We start from the raw sequence: 15,295 nt of genomic DNA, 5'->3' as shown, positions 1-15,295 counted from the left end.
GCAGGCTGCCCATCCAGCGGGGAGCTCAGTGCGGGGCTTGATCCCAGGACCCCGGGATCATGACCTGAGCCGAAGGCAGGCGCTCAACCCACTGAGCCACCCAGGCGTGGCCCCTCTGAATTATTTTTTTAAGATTTATTTATTTGAGAAAGAGAGCGCCCCCGGAGTGGGGGGGGGGGTGTGCAGAGGAAGAGAATCTTCAAGAAGTCCCCGGGGCAGAGCGCTGTCCAACCCGGCCTCGACCCCACAGCCCAGGAGATCACTACTTGAGCGCGAACCGAGGGTCCTGCGCGCGGAGCCCCCTGAGCCCCCGGGCGCCCCCTCGGTGTGACGTACACAGGCGTCCCCTCCAGGTGCGCGCAGCCCCCCTCCCGCGCGCAGCACTTCGCGGGCCGAGCAAGGACTGGATTTCAGTTCGTCCCCTCGTCCCCTCAGCCTCGCGCCCCGAAATCTTAGCCACCCTGCCCGGTGGCCCCGCGGGCTGGGGGGGACTTCTCCGTCCGCCAGAGGGAAAGAGTTCAGACTTTCTCTAACGTCGGGAGGACGGAGGGAGGGAAGCGGCGGAACCGAGGAAGCCCCAACCCCCCCCCCCCGCCCAACCTTTCCATCCGGTTGGTGTCCGGGATCCCGGGGCTCCGCCCCGCCCGCGCTCACACCTGGCGCTGGGGCGTGCCTCAGTTTACCGGAGGCGGGGCGCTCCGCCCCCTCCCGCCCTCCTCTTTTCCCTCTTCCTCTTCGGGGCGCTCGCAGCGGCGCCTCGAGCGCGGCCGGAACTGAAGCTGGGCCCGGGCGGCCGGGAGGCGGGGGCCACGTCAGCGGGGCGGCGGGCGCCATGCGGCGGGGCGCAGTCCTGGCGGGCGCCCTGGCGGCGTACGCCGTCTACCTGGTGCTGGGCGCGCTGCTGGTGGCGCGGCTGGAGCGGCCGCACGAAGCCCGCCTCCGGGCCGAGCTGGAGACGCTGCGCGAGGAGCTGCTGCGGCGCAGCCCGTGCGTGGCCGCCCCCGCCCTGGACGCCTTCGTGGAGCGGGTGCTGGCGGCCGGGCGGCTGGGGCGCGCCGCGCTCGCCCACGCCTCGGGGCCCGCCAACGCCTCGGAGCCCGCCTGGGACTTCGCCTCGGCGCTCTTCTTCGCCAGCACGCTGGTCACCACCGTGGGTACGTGAGCGCCGCCGCCCCGGGCACCCGGCGTCCGCCACACGCTCTCACCCCGCCGATCCCCCTCTGGGAACCCCCAGCCGAGCACTTCCCGCCAGCGGGGACCCCCCCCCCCCCGGCCCTCGGCGGCCCCGGCTGCCCGCAGAGTGGCTTCCAGGGAGCACTGGGGACCCCATTCCTCCACCCGAATCCCCGCGGAGACCCGTGTCCGTCCAGTCCCCTCTGGGCCCAGGACTCCGCTCAGAACCCCCGCCGCCCCCCGAGACCCGCACCCCCTCTGGCCCCGGACCTCAGACGCGCGGGGACCTCTGCCCTTCCCTCTGGGCGCAGACCGCCCTTCCCTCCCGCAAGGTCTCCTGAGTCTCCAGATAAGTCCTTCGAGGATGCCCCTTGGGAAGCCCTACCCCAGCCTCCTCCTGACCCTGGTGCCCCACTGGGGACCCTGAATCTCCGCACCTTCTCAGGGCACCTTCATACAGATTTTAGTGCCAGTACAGATCGCTCAACAAGGACCTGGGGCCCGGATCGGTGGCATCCAGCCCCCTGGACCTAGACCACTCCCCAGCAAGGGCCCCTGTCCTCCTGCAGACCGAAGACCACTCCTCATCCTCATATTTGGAAGCAGGTACTCCCCATACTCCCCAGCAGCCAGCCCTGACTGCAGACACAGGGCCCCTCCATGTTGACATCACCCCTGTGTTGGGAGCCTTCCAGGCAGGGGTTTCCTTCCAACAGCACCACCCCCACTGCCTCGGAACTGGGGCTGCTGGGTCAGCAGCTCCCAATTGTGGATGTGTGGGAGGGACCCATCGTGGAGGGAGCTAGAGCACCCTCCAGGAAGGACCACTGACTTTCCAACCAGAAACCCCTGAGCCAGGGCTTCCACCTCTCCAGCCCCAGAAAGAGCTCCAGCAAACTTCCAACATTTTCCAAAGCAGGGACTTCTCCATAGGGGGCCTTTTTGAACCCAAGAACCCCCAGATGAGACTCTCACCACTCTCTGGACCCTGGCAGAGCCTAAGCTACCTCAGTTAGAGCCCCAGAGCTACCTGAACCTTCTATCAGGGAGAGATCCCAGTGCCCTCCACACACACTGTTGTTGAGAGCAGAATCCCGCTTTACCTCCCACCACGGCATGCCGGCTGAGGGACTGTGTTCTCCCCTGTCCTGTGACCCCCCCTGCCCACCCTGGATTTCCTAAGAATGGGAATCTCCTGGGGACTTGACACCCCTCAGTCTTCTCCAGACCCACAGGTGGGACTTTTCTCTCCACCCCAGCACTGCTCCAGCTGGCTTTGGACCCAAAATTCTCTCCTCCATCAAAGACACACCAGGTCCTCAGCACCCAGGAACCCTTCCCAGTACCCACTCATGATCATTATCATGATCATGATCATTCAACCCTTCACACTCTCAGCCAAGACCTGGGACACCCACCTCCTGCCATCATCTCCTTAGCATTGTCTACCCCCATCAGGTCCTCTCAAGCATCCGGGGGCTCAGAAGCCCCCTTGCCTGAGGATTCTGCTCCCAGTCCCATCTGTGGTCCACAAGATGCCCGCACTGGTGCCTGTCTCCTGCTTCCTCGGGACTCAGGACCTCAGGACCTCAGGACCCCAGCCACAAACCAGGATCCATTTCAAACCAGGACAGTGGGCTCTGATTTCAGATTATTGACCTTCCAGATCCCCTTCCCTTAACACCTCCCTCCATTAAGTGGAGCCGACCTCCTCCCCACAACCCTACTCTGAAAGTCCCTTCCCCCTTCAGTGCCCAGACCTGGGAAATTCCTTTGTTGTCAGGTCTCGCTGGTCTTCCTGCTGCCCTTCTCTAGCCTCCAAACTTCCCCTTCACCTCTATGGGGGACTTGCAGTGGGGAAAGAGGTGGGGACAGGCCCAGACTCTTAACTCCCCCTCGTGTGGGAAGTAGTGGGTGGCCTAGCTTTGGGTGCCCCATTGTGTGGACCAGCAAACCAAGACCACAGGCAGCAGGACCAGATGCTTCTCACCACTCTGTTTTACCCAGCTGGCTGGGCCTGCCCGACCTGCTCCTGGCCCTCACTGGGTCACATCCGCGTCTCCCTCGGCCTCCTCCCAGATCCTGGCTTCTGAGAAATCGTCTCAGCCAGGACAGGTGCAGAAGCCAAACTGAAGGCAGGCAAAGCTTTGTTTGGGGTGTCTGCTTAGCTGCTGCTCCTCTGGGCTTCGGTGTCCTCCCTCAGCTCTGAAATGGAGATCATAATGGTCCCTCCTTCACAGTAATAGTGAAACTTGTAGCAGATTCAGCACATACAGCCTTTAACAGTCAGGAGACTGGCCTTGTGAGGTAGGTACGACATGTGGCCCTATATTTTCAGCAATAGAAACTGAAGCCCAGAGAGGTTGAACACTTGACCCAAGACCACGCAGCTAGGGAGGTGTAGAGTGGAGATTTGAACTGAGGCCATGAGGCCTCAGAGTTCTGTGCTTTTAATCAGCACATATGCTGATGAAGGGGGATACGTGTGTGTCGGGTGGAAGAAAAGTTTATTCTGACACTTGTCAAAAACGGGAAGTTACTGCTGAGGGAAGAGAGACTGACCTGGACTCCGAATATAGGGGAGGCAGCTGGAGATTTAGAGCTGAGGGTGGAGTGAGAGGTCAGTGGATAGAAGAATGACCAGGAGGTGCCATAGAGGGGAGGGAGATTCTTACTAAGTTGGCTTAGGATCCCTGGGAAAGCTGGGCCTAGATCAAGACGAGCGCGCAGAGGAACCCGACTGATGACTGACGTTTGGTCAAGAAGGGAGTCCTCATCAGCGTGAAGTGCTGGTAATAACAGGTTTACTGAGCCTGGGTTGTCATTACTGTTGGTGAAGCCGGGCACCCTAAATGAATCTAGAGAAGCAGAAGGACCAGACGTGATTCAGAGACCTTCCCCACGGTGTTCCTGGATTTGTCATAGGCCCGTGTCTTCTGAGGAAGACCTGGGGCCTAGACTGGATCTGCGCAGCCGTACTGCAGTTAAGGCCCAAGTGGAGGAGTCAGCCCACCCGGGAGGGGAAGTGAGCATCACAGTCCTCTTAACTCTTTCCATGCCCTGGCTGGGTGCTGCGCTCTGGCCCAACCTGGGAGGATTGATGATTGTAGTTGTACTTGAGGAAAGGATTGGTTATGAGCCCATTTTGCGGTACTCAGGGGGCAAACTAAGGCTCAGCGAGGAGAAGGGATGTGGCCAAGGTCAAACAGGGAATACATGGCAAAGCCCTGACTTGGACTTGGCTCTTTGAGGTAGTCAGTGGAGGCACAAGCCTCCATTCTATGAGAACTCTATAGTTTTTCTGTTTACAAGGCTTTCAAGTCATTTGCAAACCTGTCATTTCAGCTGGGCTGCTGGAGTTTCTCCATCCAAATCCTTGTAATTAATGAGGGTCGGAGCCATAAGTGATAAATGTCAGATGAACAGTTGCTTAAATAGATGAAAGTTTTATTTGTCTTTTTAAAAAATATTTTATTTATTTAGTTGTGAGACACACAGGGGGAGGCAGAGGCAGAAGCAGCCTCTCCATGGGGAGCCTGATGCAGAACTCGATGCCAGGACCCCGGGATTATGACCTGAGCCAAAGGCAGATGCTCAACCACTGAGCCACCTAGGTGCCCTGAAAGTTTATTTCTTACTCACATTAGAGGTTGTCAGTCCAAGACTAGAGTGGTGATGCATGGTCAGAGACCCCTGTGCTCCTCTGTGCAATTTCCATTCACAAGGTCATCTCATGGTCCAGGATGGCTGCTCAACTCCAGCCTTCGTGTCTGTGTTCCAGCCTGCAGGAGGAGGGAGGAAAGAAAGGGGATAGGCATCCGCTGCTGCTGCTGCTTCTTCTTCTTCTTCTTCTTCTTCTTCTTCTTCTTCTTCTTCTTTTTAAAGACTTTATTTATTTAAGAGAGAGAGAGAGCATGGGTGGAGGGGAGGGTCAGAGGGAGGAGTGTGCAACTCTCTTGGGGTTGTGAGTTCAAGTCCTATATTGGTCAAAACTGGGGTGCCTGGATGGCTCAGTTCGTTAAGCAGCCAACTCTTGATTTCTGCTCAGGACATGGTCTCAGGGTCATGAGATCGAGCCCTGCACTGGGTGCAGAGTCTGCTTGGGACTCTCTCTCTCTCCCTCTCCCAGCCATCCGTCCTTCGTTTTCCCTGTCCCAGACTCCACTGGGCACCACCACTGCCTTGTCCACCCCCACCCCCCGCCGCCTCTTCTCTGACTCAGCTACTCTTCACCTGCCCATTCTAGCAGGCTCTGGGCCCACCTCCCCCACTCATGTGTGCGAGTTCTCTCTCTCTCTCTCTCTAAAAAAAAAAAGGGGGGATCTCTGGGTGGCTCAGAGGTTTAGCACCTGCCTTCAGCCCAGGGAGTGGTCCTGGGGCCCCGGGATCGAGTTCCACATCAGAGTCCCTGCAGGGAGCCTGCTTCTCCTTCTCCTGTGTCTCTGCCTGTCTCTCTGTGTCTCTCATGAATGAATAAATAAAATCTTGAAAGAAAGAAAGAAAGAAAGAAAGAAAGAAAGAAAGAAAGAAGGAAAGAACTGAAACTATACCCATCGAACAGTATCTCCCCATTCCCCGTTCTTCCCAGCCCCTGATAACCACCGTTCTACTTTCTATTTCTCTGTACTTGCCTACTTGAAGTTCCTCAGATAACTGGAATCATACGGTATTTGTCTTTTTTTATGACTGGCTTGTTTCACTTAGCATGATGTCCTCAGGATTCATCCATGCTGTAGCATGGGTCAGAACTTGCTTTTTAAGGCTAGATAATATTCCATTGGATGTACATACCACGTTTGAAAAAATATATTTTACTTATTTATTCATGAGAGACAGAGAGAGAGAGAGAGGCAGAGGCACAGGCAGAGGGAGAAGCAGACTCCCTGTGGGGAGCCTGATGCGGGACTTGATCCCAGGACCCCGGGATCCCGACCTGAGCTGGAGGTAGGCGCTCAACCACTGAGCCACCCAGGTGCCCTCGTACCGCATTTTGTTACCATTCACCTGTCGATGGACACTTGGGTTGCTTCCACCTTTTGGCCACTGTGAATAATGCTGTCATGAACATGGACATGTCTTCAAGGACCAGCTTTCAGTTCTTTTGAGCATATAAACACCAGGAATCCTTTGTGTAGAAAACAGGCTCAGGTGAATGCCCGCACTTGTGTGCAGTGTTTCCATATTTTCTTATTGATCACAGGGCTGAACCCGTGGTCTTTTTGGCAGGATGTTTTACTGTCAACATAGACCAGGGCCTTTACTACCCCAGTCATATCTCTGACCCTTGAGTTTTATTTATTTGTGAGAAAAAAAAGAGAGATTTTAAATTACACCTTGCCAAAGTGTGTCGGTGTCCCCAGCACCTGAATTCCCCTCATCCTCTCTCTGTTTGCAGCGCTCACACCCACACTGACCTTCCTGTGTTTCCACAGTCCCCCAGGAGCCCAGTGGGGCTTGTTACACCCATTTTAGAGAAGGGAAAACTGAGGTTCTGAGCTAAGTTTAGAGCCTGCCCCCTTCACTGATTATTTCAACTATTGATCAAGTGCCCACCTTGTGCCAGAAACTGGGGTTACGGCAGTGAGCAAGACAGACAGAAGCCCCTGCCCTCCTGGAGTGGCAGCTAGGTGAAGAGAGGGACACTAACCAAATAAGTAAGCCACATAGTATGCAGGGAGATTGACGTGCTCTGAAAACAAACCAAAATAGAAAAAAAAAAAAAAGTTGGGTAAAAGGGTGTAACAATTTAAATAAGGTGGTGAGGGAAATCCCCAGTGAAAAGCTGACATTTCTGACATTTGAGCAAAGACCTCAAGGAAGGAAGGGAGGGAGGAAACCAGCCCTGGAAGAAGAGCTGGCCAGGGGGGTAGGAACCGCCAGTGCAAAGGCCCTGAGGTGGGAGTGCCCTGGTTGGATGGGGGGTGGGGCTCATAGATCATGATGAGACTTTGTCCTTTTGCTTAAATGGGATGGAGCCACAGGGGGGCTCTAAGTGGGGGAGCATCATGACCTTGCTCAGGTGTTCACAGGGTCCCTCGAGCTGTGGGGGTGGTGGGGTTGGCCATAGACTGGAGCCGAGAAGGGAGGGAGGAGGCTGCTACGCTAGACAGGCCCAGAGTGGGGCCCTGGGGCTGGGATGGGTTGACGCGAGCGGGTTTAGAAGCTACTCGAAGTTTGAGACAGCAGGATTCACTCGCAGACAGAAAGTGGGTGTGAGAGGAGAGGATGACAAGGCTCGGGGCCTGAGGGTGGGGTGGGGTGGAGGTGCCACCACGGGATGAGAAACTGTGGGAGGGACAGGTTCCAGGGGGAGATTAAGTGTCATTTAGGGTGGCCGCAGACCCCCATTGGGAGGCGCCTGGCGGGCGACAGGATTTCCCCTTCTCCCCCAGGCTACGGGTACACGACGCCGCTGACCGACGCAGGCAAGGCCTTTTCCATCGCCTTCGCGCTGCTGGGCGTGCCGGCCACCATGCTGCTGCTCACGTCCTCGGCCCAGCGCCTGTCGCTGCTGCTCGACCGCGCGCCCCTGTCCTGGCTCACCCTGCGCTGGGGCTGGGACTTCCGGCGGGCGGCCCGCTGGCACCTGGTGGCCCTGCTGGGAGTCGTCCTGACCGTGTTCTTCCTGGTGCCGGCCGCCGTCTTTGCGCACCTGGAGGAGGCCTGGAGCTTCCTGGATGCCTTCTACTTCTGCTTCATCTCCTTGTCCACCATCGGCCTGGGCGACTACGTGCCCGGAGAGGCCCCCAACCAGCCCTACCGGGCCCTTTACAAGGTGCTGGTCACAGGTGAGTGGGGCGGCTGGCCGGGCACCCGGGGCAGGGAGGGGGGCACAGCCTGGGCCTCTCAGGGGGGCCTGGCCCGGCCCCGTGGCTCTGAGCACCCCCCTGCCCCCCCATCTCCCCGCAGCTTACCTCTTCCTGGGCCTGGTTGCCATGATGCTGGTGCTGCACACTTTCCGCCGCGTGTGTGACCTGCACGGCCTCACACAGCTCATCCTGTTGCCCAGCCCATGTCCCGCCGGCTCCAGAGAGGATGAGGATGACCCGGTGGACGCTGTGGGGCCCCAGCCAGAACCGCACCAGCAGCTCACGGCTGACTCCCACCCGGACTACGCCTCTATCCCCAGGTAGCTGGGGCAGGCACTCCGAGGCTGGCTGGACCCGGCCTGCTCAGGGGCCCACGTGACTGGTGCTGCTATACTGGACCGGCCTCGAGCGCAGGCCCGGGTTCAGGGGGGTTCGAGGGGCATTGCCACCAGCCGTCCGTCCTTCATTTTCCCTGTCCCAGACTCCACTGGGCACCACCACTGTCTTGTCCCCACCCCGCTTCTCTGACTCAGCCACTCTTCACCGGCCCATTCAGGCAGGTTCTGGGCTCACACCTCATCTCGGGCACCTGATTGGTCACTATACTTTGGGCAAGTGGCTGCCCCTGTCTGAGCTTTGGTCTTCTCATCTGTCACATGGAAAGAACCTACTCACTATCTCAAACCCCCTCCTTTGCGCAGGCCCTAGGCCAGGCAGTGCTAGGGACACAGTAGTGGTTGAGATGGCCCTGGCCCCTGCTCTCATGGGTTCCTATTCCAGTGAGGAAGACAGACCTGTCCCCCCACAGTGGCAGCCCAGGACAGGCAGGGACTTCAGTGGAGGAGGCAGAGAGGTCAGCAGCGTGTTAGAGAAAGTGCAGGCAGAGAGGTCAGGGCTAAGGTGGAGGAAGCTCCAGAACTGTGCCCAATCCAGCCTGCAAGGTCAGGGAGGGCTTCCTGGAAGAAAGGGTAACATCTCAGGGGAAGAAGGTGGACCTGACTTGTTTTCTTCAAGTGTCTTTATGGAGCAAGATCCGTGTGGAGAGCCTGGGGTAGGCCTGTAGAACAGAGCCCTCCTCAGCAGCCTGGCAGGCAGGAAGCTGAGACAGGACCCTGCCTGGTTCCGCATGGCACCGACGGCTCCGCTTTGAGCCGGGACACCATGGTGACAGCTGTTCCCATTTGCCGGGGACAAATTGCATAACATACACTGGGCTCTGGAGCCAGCCTGCTTGGGCTCAGATCCCAGCTCGGCTGTGTCCTGCCTCTGACCCTGGGCAGTCACTTCACCTCTGTGATTCTGAGTTTCCTCGTCTGTAGAATGGCCACAGTAACTGTAGCTACTTCAAAGATGATGCCACAGAGCCGGCTACGTTATTCCGAGATGATTTCTTCAGCCAGGTCCTCTTCTGGGTTCTTTACATAGGACTGATTTTCTCTTCACTGCCCCCAGATTTGCCTCCTCCCCAAGTGGCACCTGCTGCCACCTGCTGTCAGTAATGGCACTTGCTTCCATGCGGCCATCTGGTAAACCATTCCCTCTACCAGGACGGGTGGGAGTTACAGAAGGGATGGGCATTTGAGGGGGACCTGGATAACATTCAGGAAAAAAGGGCATGAGAGGCCTCCAGGCAGAAGGTACTGTGCAAGGTACTGTGCATGCATAGGGAGGTAGGAAAGCATGTCGAGTGTCAGCTTCTTTTTTTTTTTTTTTTTTTTTAATTTTTATTTATTTATGATAGTCACACAGAGAGAGGGAGAGAGAGGCAGAGACACAGGCAGAGGGAGAAGCAGGCTCCACGCAGGGAGCCCGACGTGGGATTCGATCCTGAGTCTCCAGGATCATGCCCTGGGCCAAAGGCAGGCGCCAAACCACTGCGCCACCCAGGGATCCCGAGAGTCAGCTTCTTACAGGTCATTTACGGTGACTGGCCTCCAGGGTGAAGGGGGGAAGGAGGGGGCAGAGCGGTGGACATAGCTGCATCTTCAGTGTCCTTAAATGACCATCTTGGGACCTTGTCCTCTTTCTTGAGGGCCCTAGAGAGCCATGGAAAGATTCTGAGCAGGAGAGGGCTGCGGTTAGGTTTGGGCTTGAGCTGCTGTGAGGAGGTAGACCAGGTGGGGAGACTGAGGCTGTGTGCGGTTTATGGGGGCTGGGGGAGTGGGGTCCGTGCTGGCACAGCCACAGAGCAGGAAACTGAGGGCCTGGGCGGGGCCAAGGGAAGGGGGGGCAGTGGAGGTCATGCTCAGGAAGCCAAGCAGACAGGCCCTGTGTAGGCCTTACAGTCTTGAGAGGGACAAGGCCAGAGAAAGCGAGGATGGTTGGCTGCCCCTGAGTTAGGAACCTGAGAGAATAAAACAGGTTTGAGGGGAGATGTTGAGGCTTGTTTGGCACATGGTGGGTGTGAGGGGCTAAAGGGACATTCAGAGGAAGGCATCAGAAGGTCACAGGAAACTCAGGGCACGGCGTCGGGGTGTGGTTGAGGCTGGCGACAGGTGGGGAACGGAGGCCACGCGGGTAGGTGTGGCAGCCCTGGGTGGGAACACCAGGAGAACACCAGCCTGGGGAAGTCAGCTTTAGGGTATTTATATATGATACCAGTAAGGAAACATTTGTGATGAGCCCTGGGGTTTTCTGTGTAAGCAATGAATCACTAAATTCTACTCCTGAAATTAATATTACACTACATGTCAACTGACTAGAATTTAAATGAAAACTTGAAACATTTAAAAAAAAAAAAAACTAAGGTAAGATTTGGGCTGCAAGGAAAAGATCCTGACTAGTGCTGGCTGAAACAATGAGATGATTGTATATTGCCTGTCCCCAGAGTTGGGGAAAGCTCTGGGCATGAGACCACCCACAGCTCCAGCAAGGTCTTGTGGCCCGGGGTTCCCAATCTCACTGTTTTGCCACCTTCAGCTGAAGGCTTGGCTCCACATGGGCTCTCCTCATGGCCCCAAAGTAACTGCTGCAGATCCAGGCATCAAACCAGACATGATAATTTTTAGTGCAAGAAGAAGGGGGCGTCTCTTCCCAGATTGTCTCTTTGGAAGCAAGGAAACCTTTCCTCCAGAGCCTCCCTGAAGACTTCCTCCATCTCGTTGGCCAAAATTGGTTCACATGCCCATCCTGAACCAATCATTGGCCAGAGTGATGGAACCACCATGATTAACTTGGATTCCTCAGGATTCCCCCTGCCACCTGAAACTGAAGCTGAGGCTGAGATTTTGGTTTGGAGGCTGGCGAATGTGTGAACAAAACTGGACTTCTATTAGAAAGGCAGGAGGGGAAGAATGGGCAGACATGGATCAACGAAGCAGTCAAGGTCATCATGTACAATTGTGCAGGTCGGGACCAACACAAGGGATTTCCGGCTGGCAGGGTGGAAACACACAGGGGCTGAAGTTCAAGGCTGAAAATGACCCAAAGGGGCTTCTTTTTCTAGTTAACATAAAGGCTCCATCTGCAGGCAGTGACCTTTCAACTGGTGTCCTCATACCAGAGAGAAGAGTTTATAAAGGAGACAGAAAAAGAGTTCCAGGGGAGTAGGAAAAACGAGAGGGTGGGGAGAATCGGTAAGGGATGAGAGAATTTTAAAGAAAATTCACCATTGTCAAAAGTCATGCTAAGAAGTCACCCAAGATTGTTTCAATAACAGTTATAAGAAAACACTTATAAAGGATTTACTATGTGCCAGGCACGGCTCCAGGCTCTTGGTGTGTAATTTGTTTAACCTCAGCAACTCTATTAGGTACACTTTCTACATTTTACAGTTGAGGAAAGGCCCAGAGAGGTTGAATAACTTGCCCAAGGTCACACAGGAAGTGCAGAACTGGGATCTGAGCAAAGTTTTGTTTGGTCCCCTTGTCCCACAGGAGCTCAGAAATCTATCATCAGCCTCCCAGCCTTCCTGGTTCCTCACGGTTGTCCTCGCTGCTAACGTTCACAGCTGGTTGGGGGAGACGGTCGCTTCTCACCTTGCAGGTGGCGCCTGTGTGATCTGGCTTCTGCTCCTCACTGCTTCTTCCAGATTCCACTAGAAAAAGAAACCAGGCCCTATTTAATTCAAGTCACGGGGCGGGGGGGAGGGGGAGGGAGAAAAGTGCAGGCTAAAAATTCAAAAGGTACAAAAGAGTGTACGGTGGAAAGTCTGGTTTTCTCCCACACTCAGGCTGTGTTGACTAATTTCTCAGGGCTTCCGGGCAAATAACAGCAGTATGTTTGTGCATGTGTGTCATTTATTTTTCCTTCATTCTGCTCGAGTAGCATCGAGTATGGGAAGGTGGTTACAATCACAGACCCTAGAGGCAAAGTCCCTGGGTGTAAGTCTGAATGCTGTCACTCCCAAGCTCTGTGGCTTTGGGCAAGTGATTTTACCTCCCTGTGCCCGAGTTTGTTAATCTGTAAAATGGGATGATAACTGAACCTACCTCATGGACTTGTTAGAGAATTTAGCAACTAATATCTGTAAACCTCTTAGACTAGTGTCTGGTACTCAATAAATTGTTGACTAATTATTTTTTAAAGATTTTATTTGTTCATGAGAGACAGAGAGAGAGAGGGGCAGAGACACAGGCAGAGGGAGAAACAGACTCCATGCAGGGAGCCTGATGTGGGACTTGATCCCGGGATTCCAGGATCACACCCGGGGCTGCAGGCGGTGCTAAACCACTGTATCATTGGGGCTGCCCTTGTTGACTAATTGTTATCCTCATTTCTGCACATTATACATTAGAGATATATATAGTGTATGTATCTTACATTATATAATAAATATATAATACACAGATATACAACTTTTTAAAAAAAGGTTTTATTTGAGACAGAGCATGAGCAGAGGGCGAACATTTTTTTTTAAGATTTTATTTATTTATTCATGAGACACATACACACACACACACACACACAGAGGCAGAGGGAGAAGCAGGCTCCATGCAGGGAGCCCAACGCGAACTCATCCCAGGTCTCCAGAATCAGGCCCTGGGCTGAAGGTGGCGCTAAACCGCTGAGCTACCCGGGCTGCCTCAAGAGGGAGAACATTGTATAGGATATATATGTATATAGATATGCAACATATATATAAGATATATATTATATAAGATATATATACAGATACATAGATATACAACTTTTAAAAAGTATTTCATTTATTTATTTGAGCGAGAGAAAGCACAAGCAGGGGGAGGGGTAAAGGGAGAGGGAGAAGCAGACTCCCTGCTGAGCAGGGAGCCTGATGTGGGACTGGATCCCAGGACTCCAAGACCACATCCTGAGCCAAAGGTAGATGCCTAACTGAGCCCCAGATATACTACTTATATATACTTTTTTTAGTACTATTCTCATTTCTACACCTTGTTTTTTTTTTTTTTTTTTTAGATTTTATGCATTTGGGGCACCTGGGTGGCTCAGCAGTTGAACATCTGCCTTTGGCCCAGGGCATGATCCTGGAGTCCTGGGACCGAGTCCCACATCAGGCTTCCTGAACGGAGCCTGCTTCTCCCTCTGCCGATGTCTCTGCCTCTCTCTCTCTCTCTCTCTGTGTCTTTCATGAATAAATAAATAAAATCTTAAAAAAAAAATTTATGTATTTATTTGAGAGAGAGGGAGAAAGAGCATACAAGTTGGGGAGAGGGAGAAACAGGGTCCCTGCAGAGTAGGGAGCCCAATGCAGGGCTCAATTCCAGGACCCCAGGATCATGACCTAAGCTGAAGGCAGACACTCAACCTACTGAGCCACCCAGGCGCCCCATGTGCACCTTGCTTTTATCACCAACCCAATATAATTAGGAGATCATTCCAGAGACACACAAATAGATTTCTTTCTTTCTTTTTTTCACAAATAGATTTCATATCCTTTTTTTTCAGTCTGCAGTGCCTCCTTTAGGACACACATCTCAAATTATTTCAACATCTCACTAATGGACATGTGGGTGGTTGCCAATCTTGCTGGCATAAATGATGCTGCAAGGTGCACCTTTGCATCAAGATAGGAGCGAATTCCTAAGGGGAGGTGGGGGTGTGTGTGCCATGAGGATACCAAAGTCTCTCTGACTCTGTTCATGAGTCTAGAAGGGCTCAGGTACGTAGCTGGTGGGTTTCTTCTCTCAGATGAAGTCACTCCTCCATGACCTGTGGGGCTGGAGCCAGCTGGGGTGGGCCGGCATAGACTTCCATCAACTGTTCATTTAAACAGAACATCTCTTCTGTGCTGTGTTGGACAGAGTTAGAAACAACAGTGATGGAGAAAGCTCTAGGCCTTGTCCTCACGGACCCTGTGATTCAGTGGGAAACAGTCATGGCCTAGTGTGTTCAGGGAAGGGATGGGATCGATTGTATACTACAGACAAAACTCTAGGTAAGGAAAGTGGTCAGCCAAGTAGACAAGGTAAGGAGTAGTGTTCCAAAGGGTGTTACTGCACGTACACAGCCTGGAGGGGAGAAAGAACAAGCCTGATCAAGGATATTCAAGTCCCTCCATGAGACTGGGCTGTAGACCATGCAGGTCTATAAGGGAGACAGGAGATGAGCTGGGTAGGAAGGACAACTGGCAGGAGATTGTGCAGGGCTCTGGAAACCAACTGACCTGAGGTCCTAGGGGTACACAGAAGGCTTTTTTAAATTTTATTTTTTAAAAGATTTTATTTGTTTATTCATGAGAGACACAGAGGCAGAGACACAGAGGCAGAGACACAGCAGAGGGAAAAGCAGGCTCCCTGTGGGGAACCTAGTGCAGGACTAGATCCCAGGACCCCAGGTTCACGACCTAAGCCAAAGGCAGCTGCTCAACCATTGAGCCATCAGGTGCCCCCAGAAGGCTGGTTCTCAAGGCGTGGTCCCCAGACCATCAGTATCAGCATCACCTGAAAACTTGCCAAAATACAGCTTCTGCGGCCCCACCTCTGACTTGCTGAATCAAACTCTGGGAGGTGGAGCCCAACAACCTGTTTCAACAAGCTCTAATGCACCTTAAAGTCTGAAAATCACGGATGTAGGGAAAAGTCAGCTTTGCCGTTGATCAAGAAGTCATGGCCTGAATCCTTAACTGTTAGGCATCAGAATATAAACGAAAAGTATTGATCTACTGAATATTTATTTCCGCCAGGCACTCCTCACGTGTTATAGACTCCCCACAACCCTGTGAGGTGGTTGCTTGTGGCCCTGGTTCGTAGGAGGAGGGTGGTAAGCCGCTGTCAGATTAATTCCCACGAGGAGACCAAACGTTTTCTCGGGAAAAATTTTTATATAAAAGCCCGATTGGAAAAAAAAAAAAAAAAAAGCCCGATTGGGCAGATGACGAGTAAGGGCTGCCTGAA

At 53.9% G+C, this 15,295-nt stretch overlaps 1 protein-coding gene across 3 annotated transcripts; it reads left to right on the top strand.

Moving 5' to 3' along the window:
* The first annotated feature begins 817 nt into the window (after window positions 1–817).
* Window positions 818–15,204, top strand: KCNK6 (potassium two pore domain channel subfamily K member 6). 3 transcript variants are annotated; one of them, XM_072779106.1, is made up of 4 exons: window positions 818–1,154; window positions 7,566–7,961; window positions 8,083–8,302; window positions 13,359–15,204. In XM_072779106.1, exons 1-4 carry the CDS (start codon window positions 833–835, stop codon window positions 13,396–13,398), a joined length of 978 nt encoding a protein of 325 aa, XP_072635207.1. In that variant the 5' UTR covers window positions 818–832; the 3' UTR covers window positions 13,399–15,204. The 3 variants fall into 3 exon arrangements, with proteins under 3 accessions (XP_072635207.1, XP_072635198.1, XP_072635216.1); XM_072779097.1 differs by lacking the exon at window positions 13,359–15,204 and adding an exon at window positions 11,858–12,499; XM_072779115.1 differs by lacking the exon at window positions 13,359–15,204 and having other exon boundaries at window positions 8,083–11,687.
* Window positions 15,205–15,295: the final 91 nt, after the last annotated feature.

Source organism: Canis lupus, chromosome 1, assembly GCF_048164855.1.
Source record: "Canis lupus baileyi chromosome 1, mCanLup2.hap1, whole genome shotgun sequence".
NCBI classification, from domain to species: Eukaryota; Metazoa; Chordata; class Mammalia; order Carnivora; family Canidae; genus Canis; species Canis lupus.
Note: the sequence above shows the minus strand (reverse complement) of the source record. Positions and strands in the feature narration are given on the sequence as shown.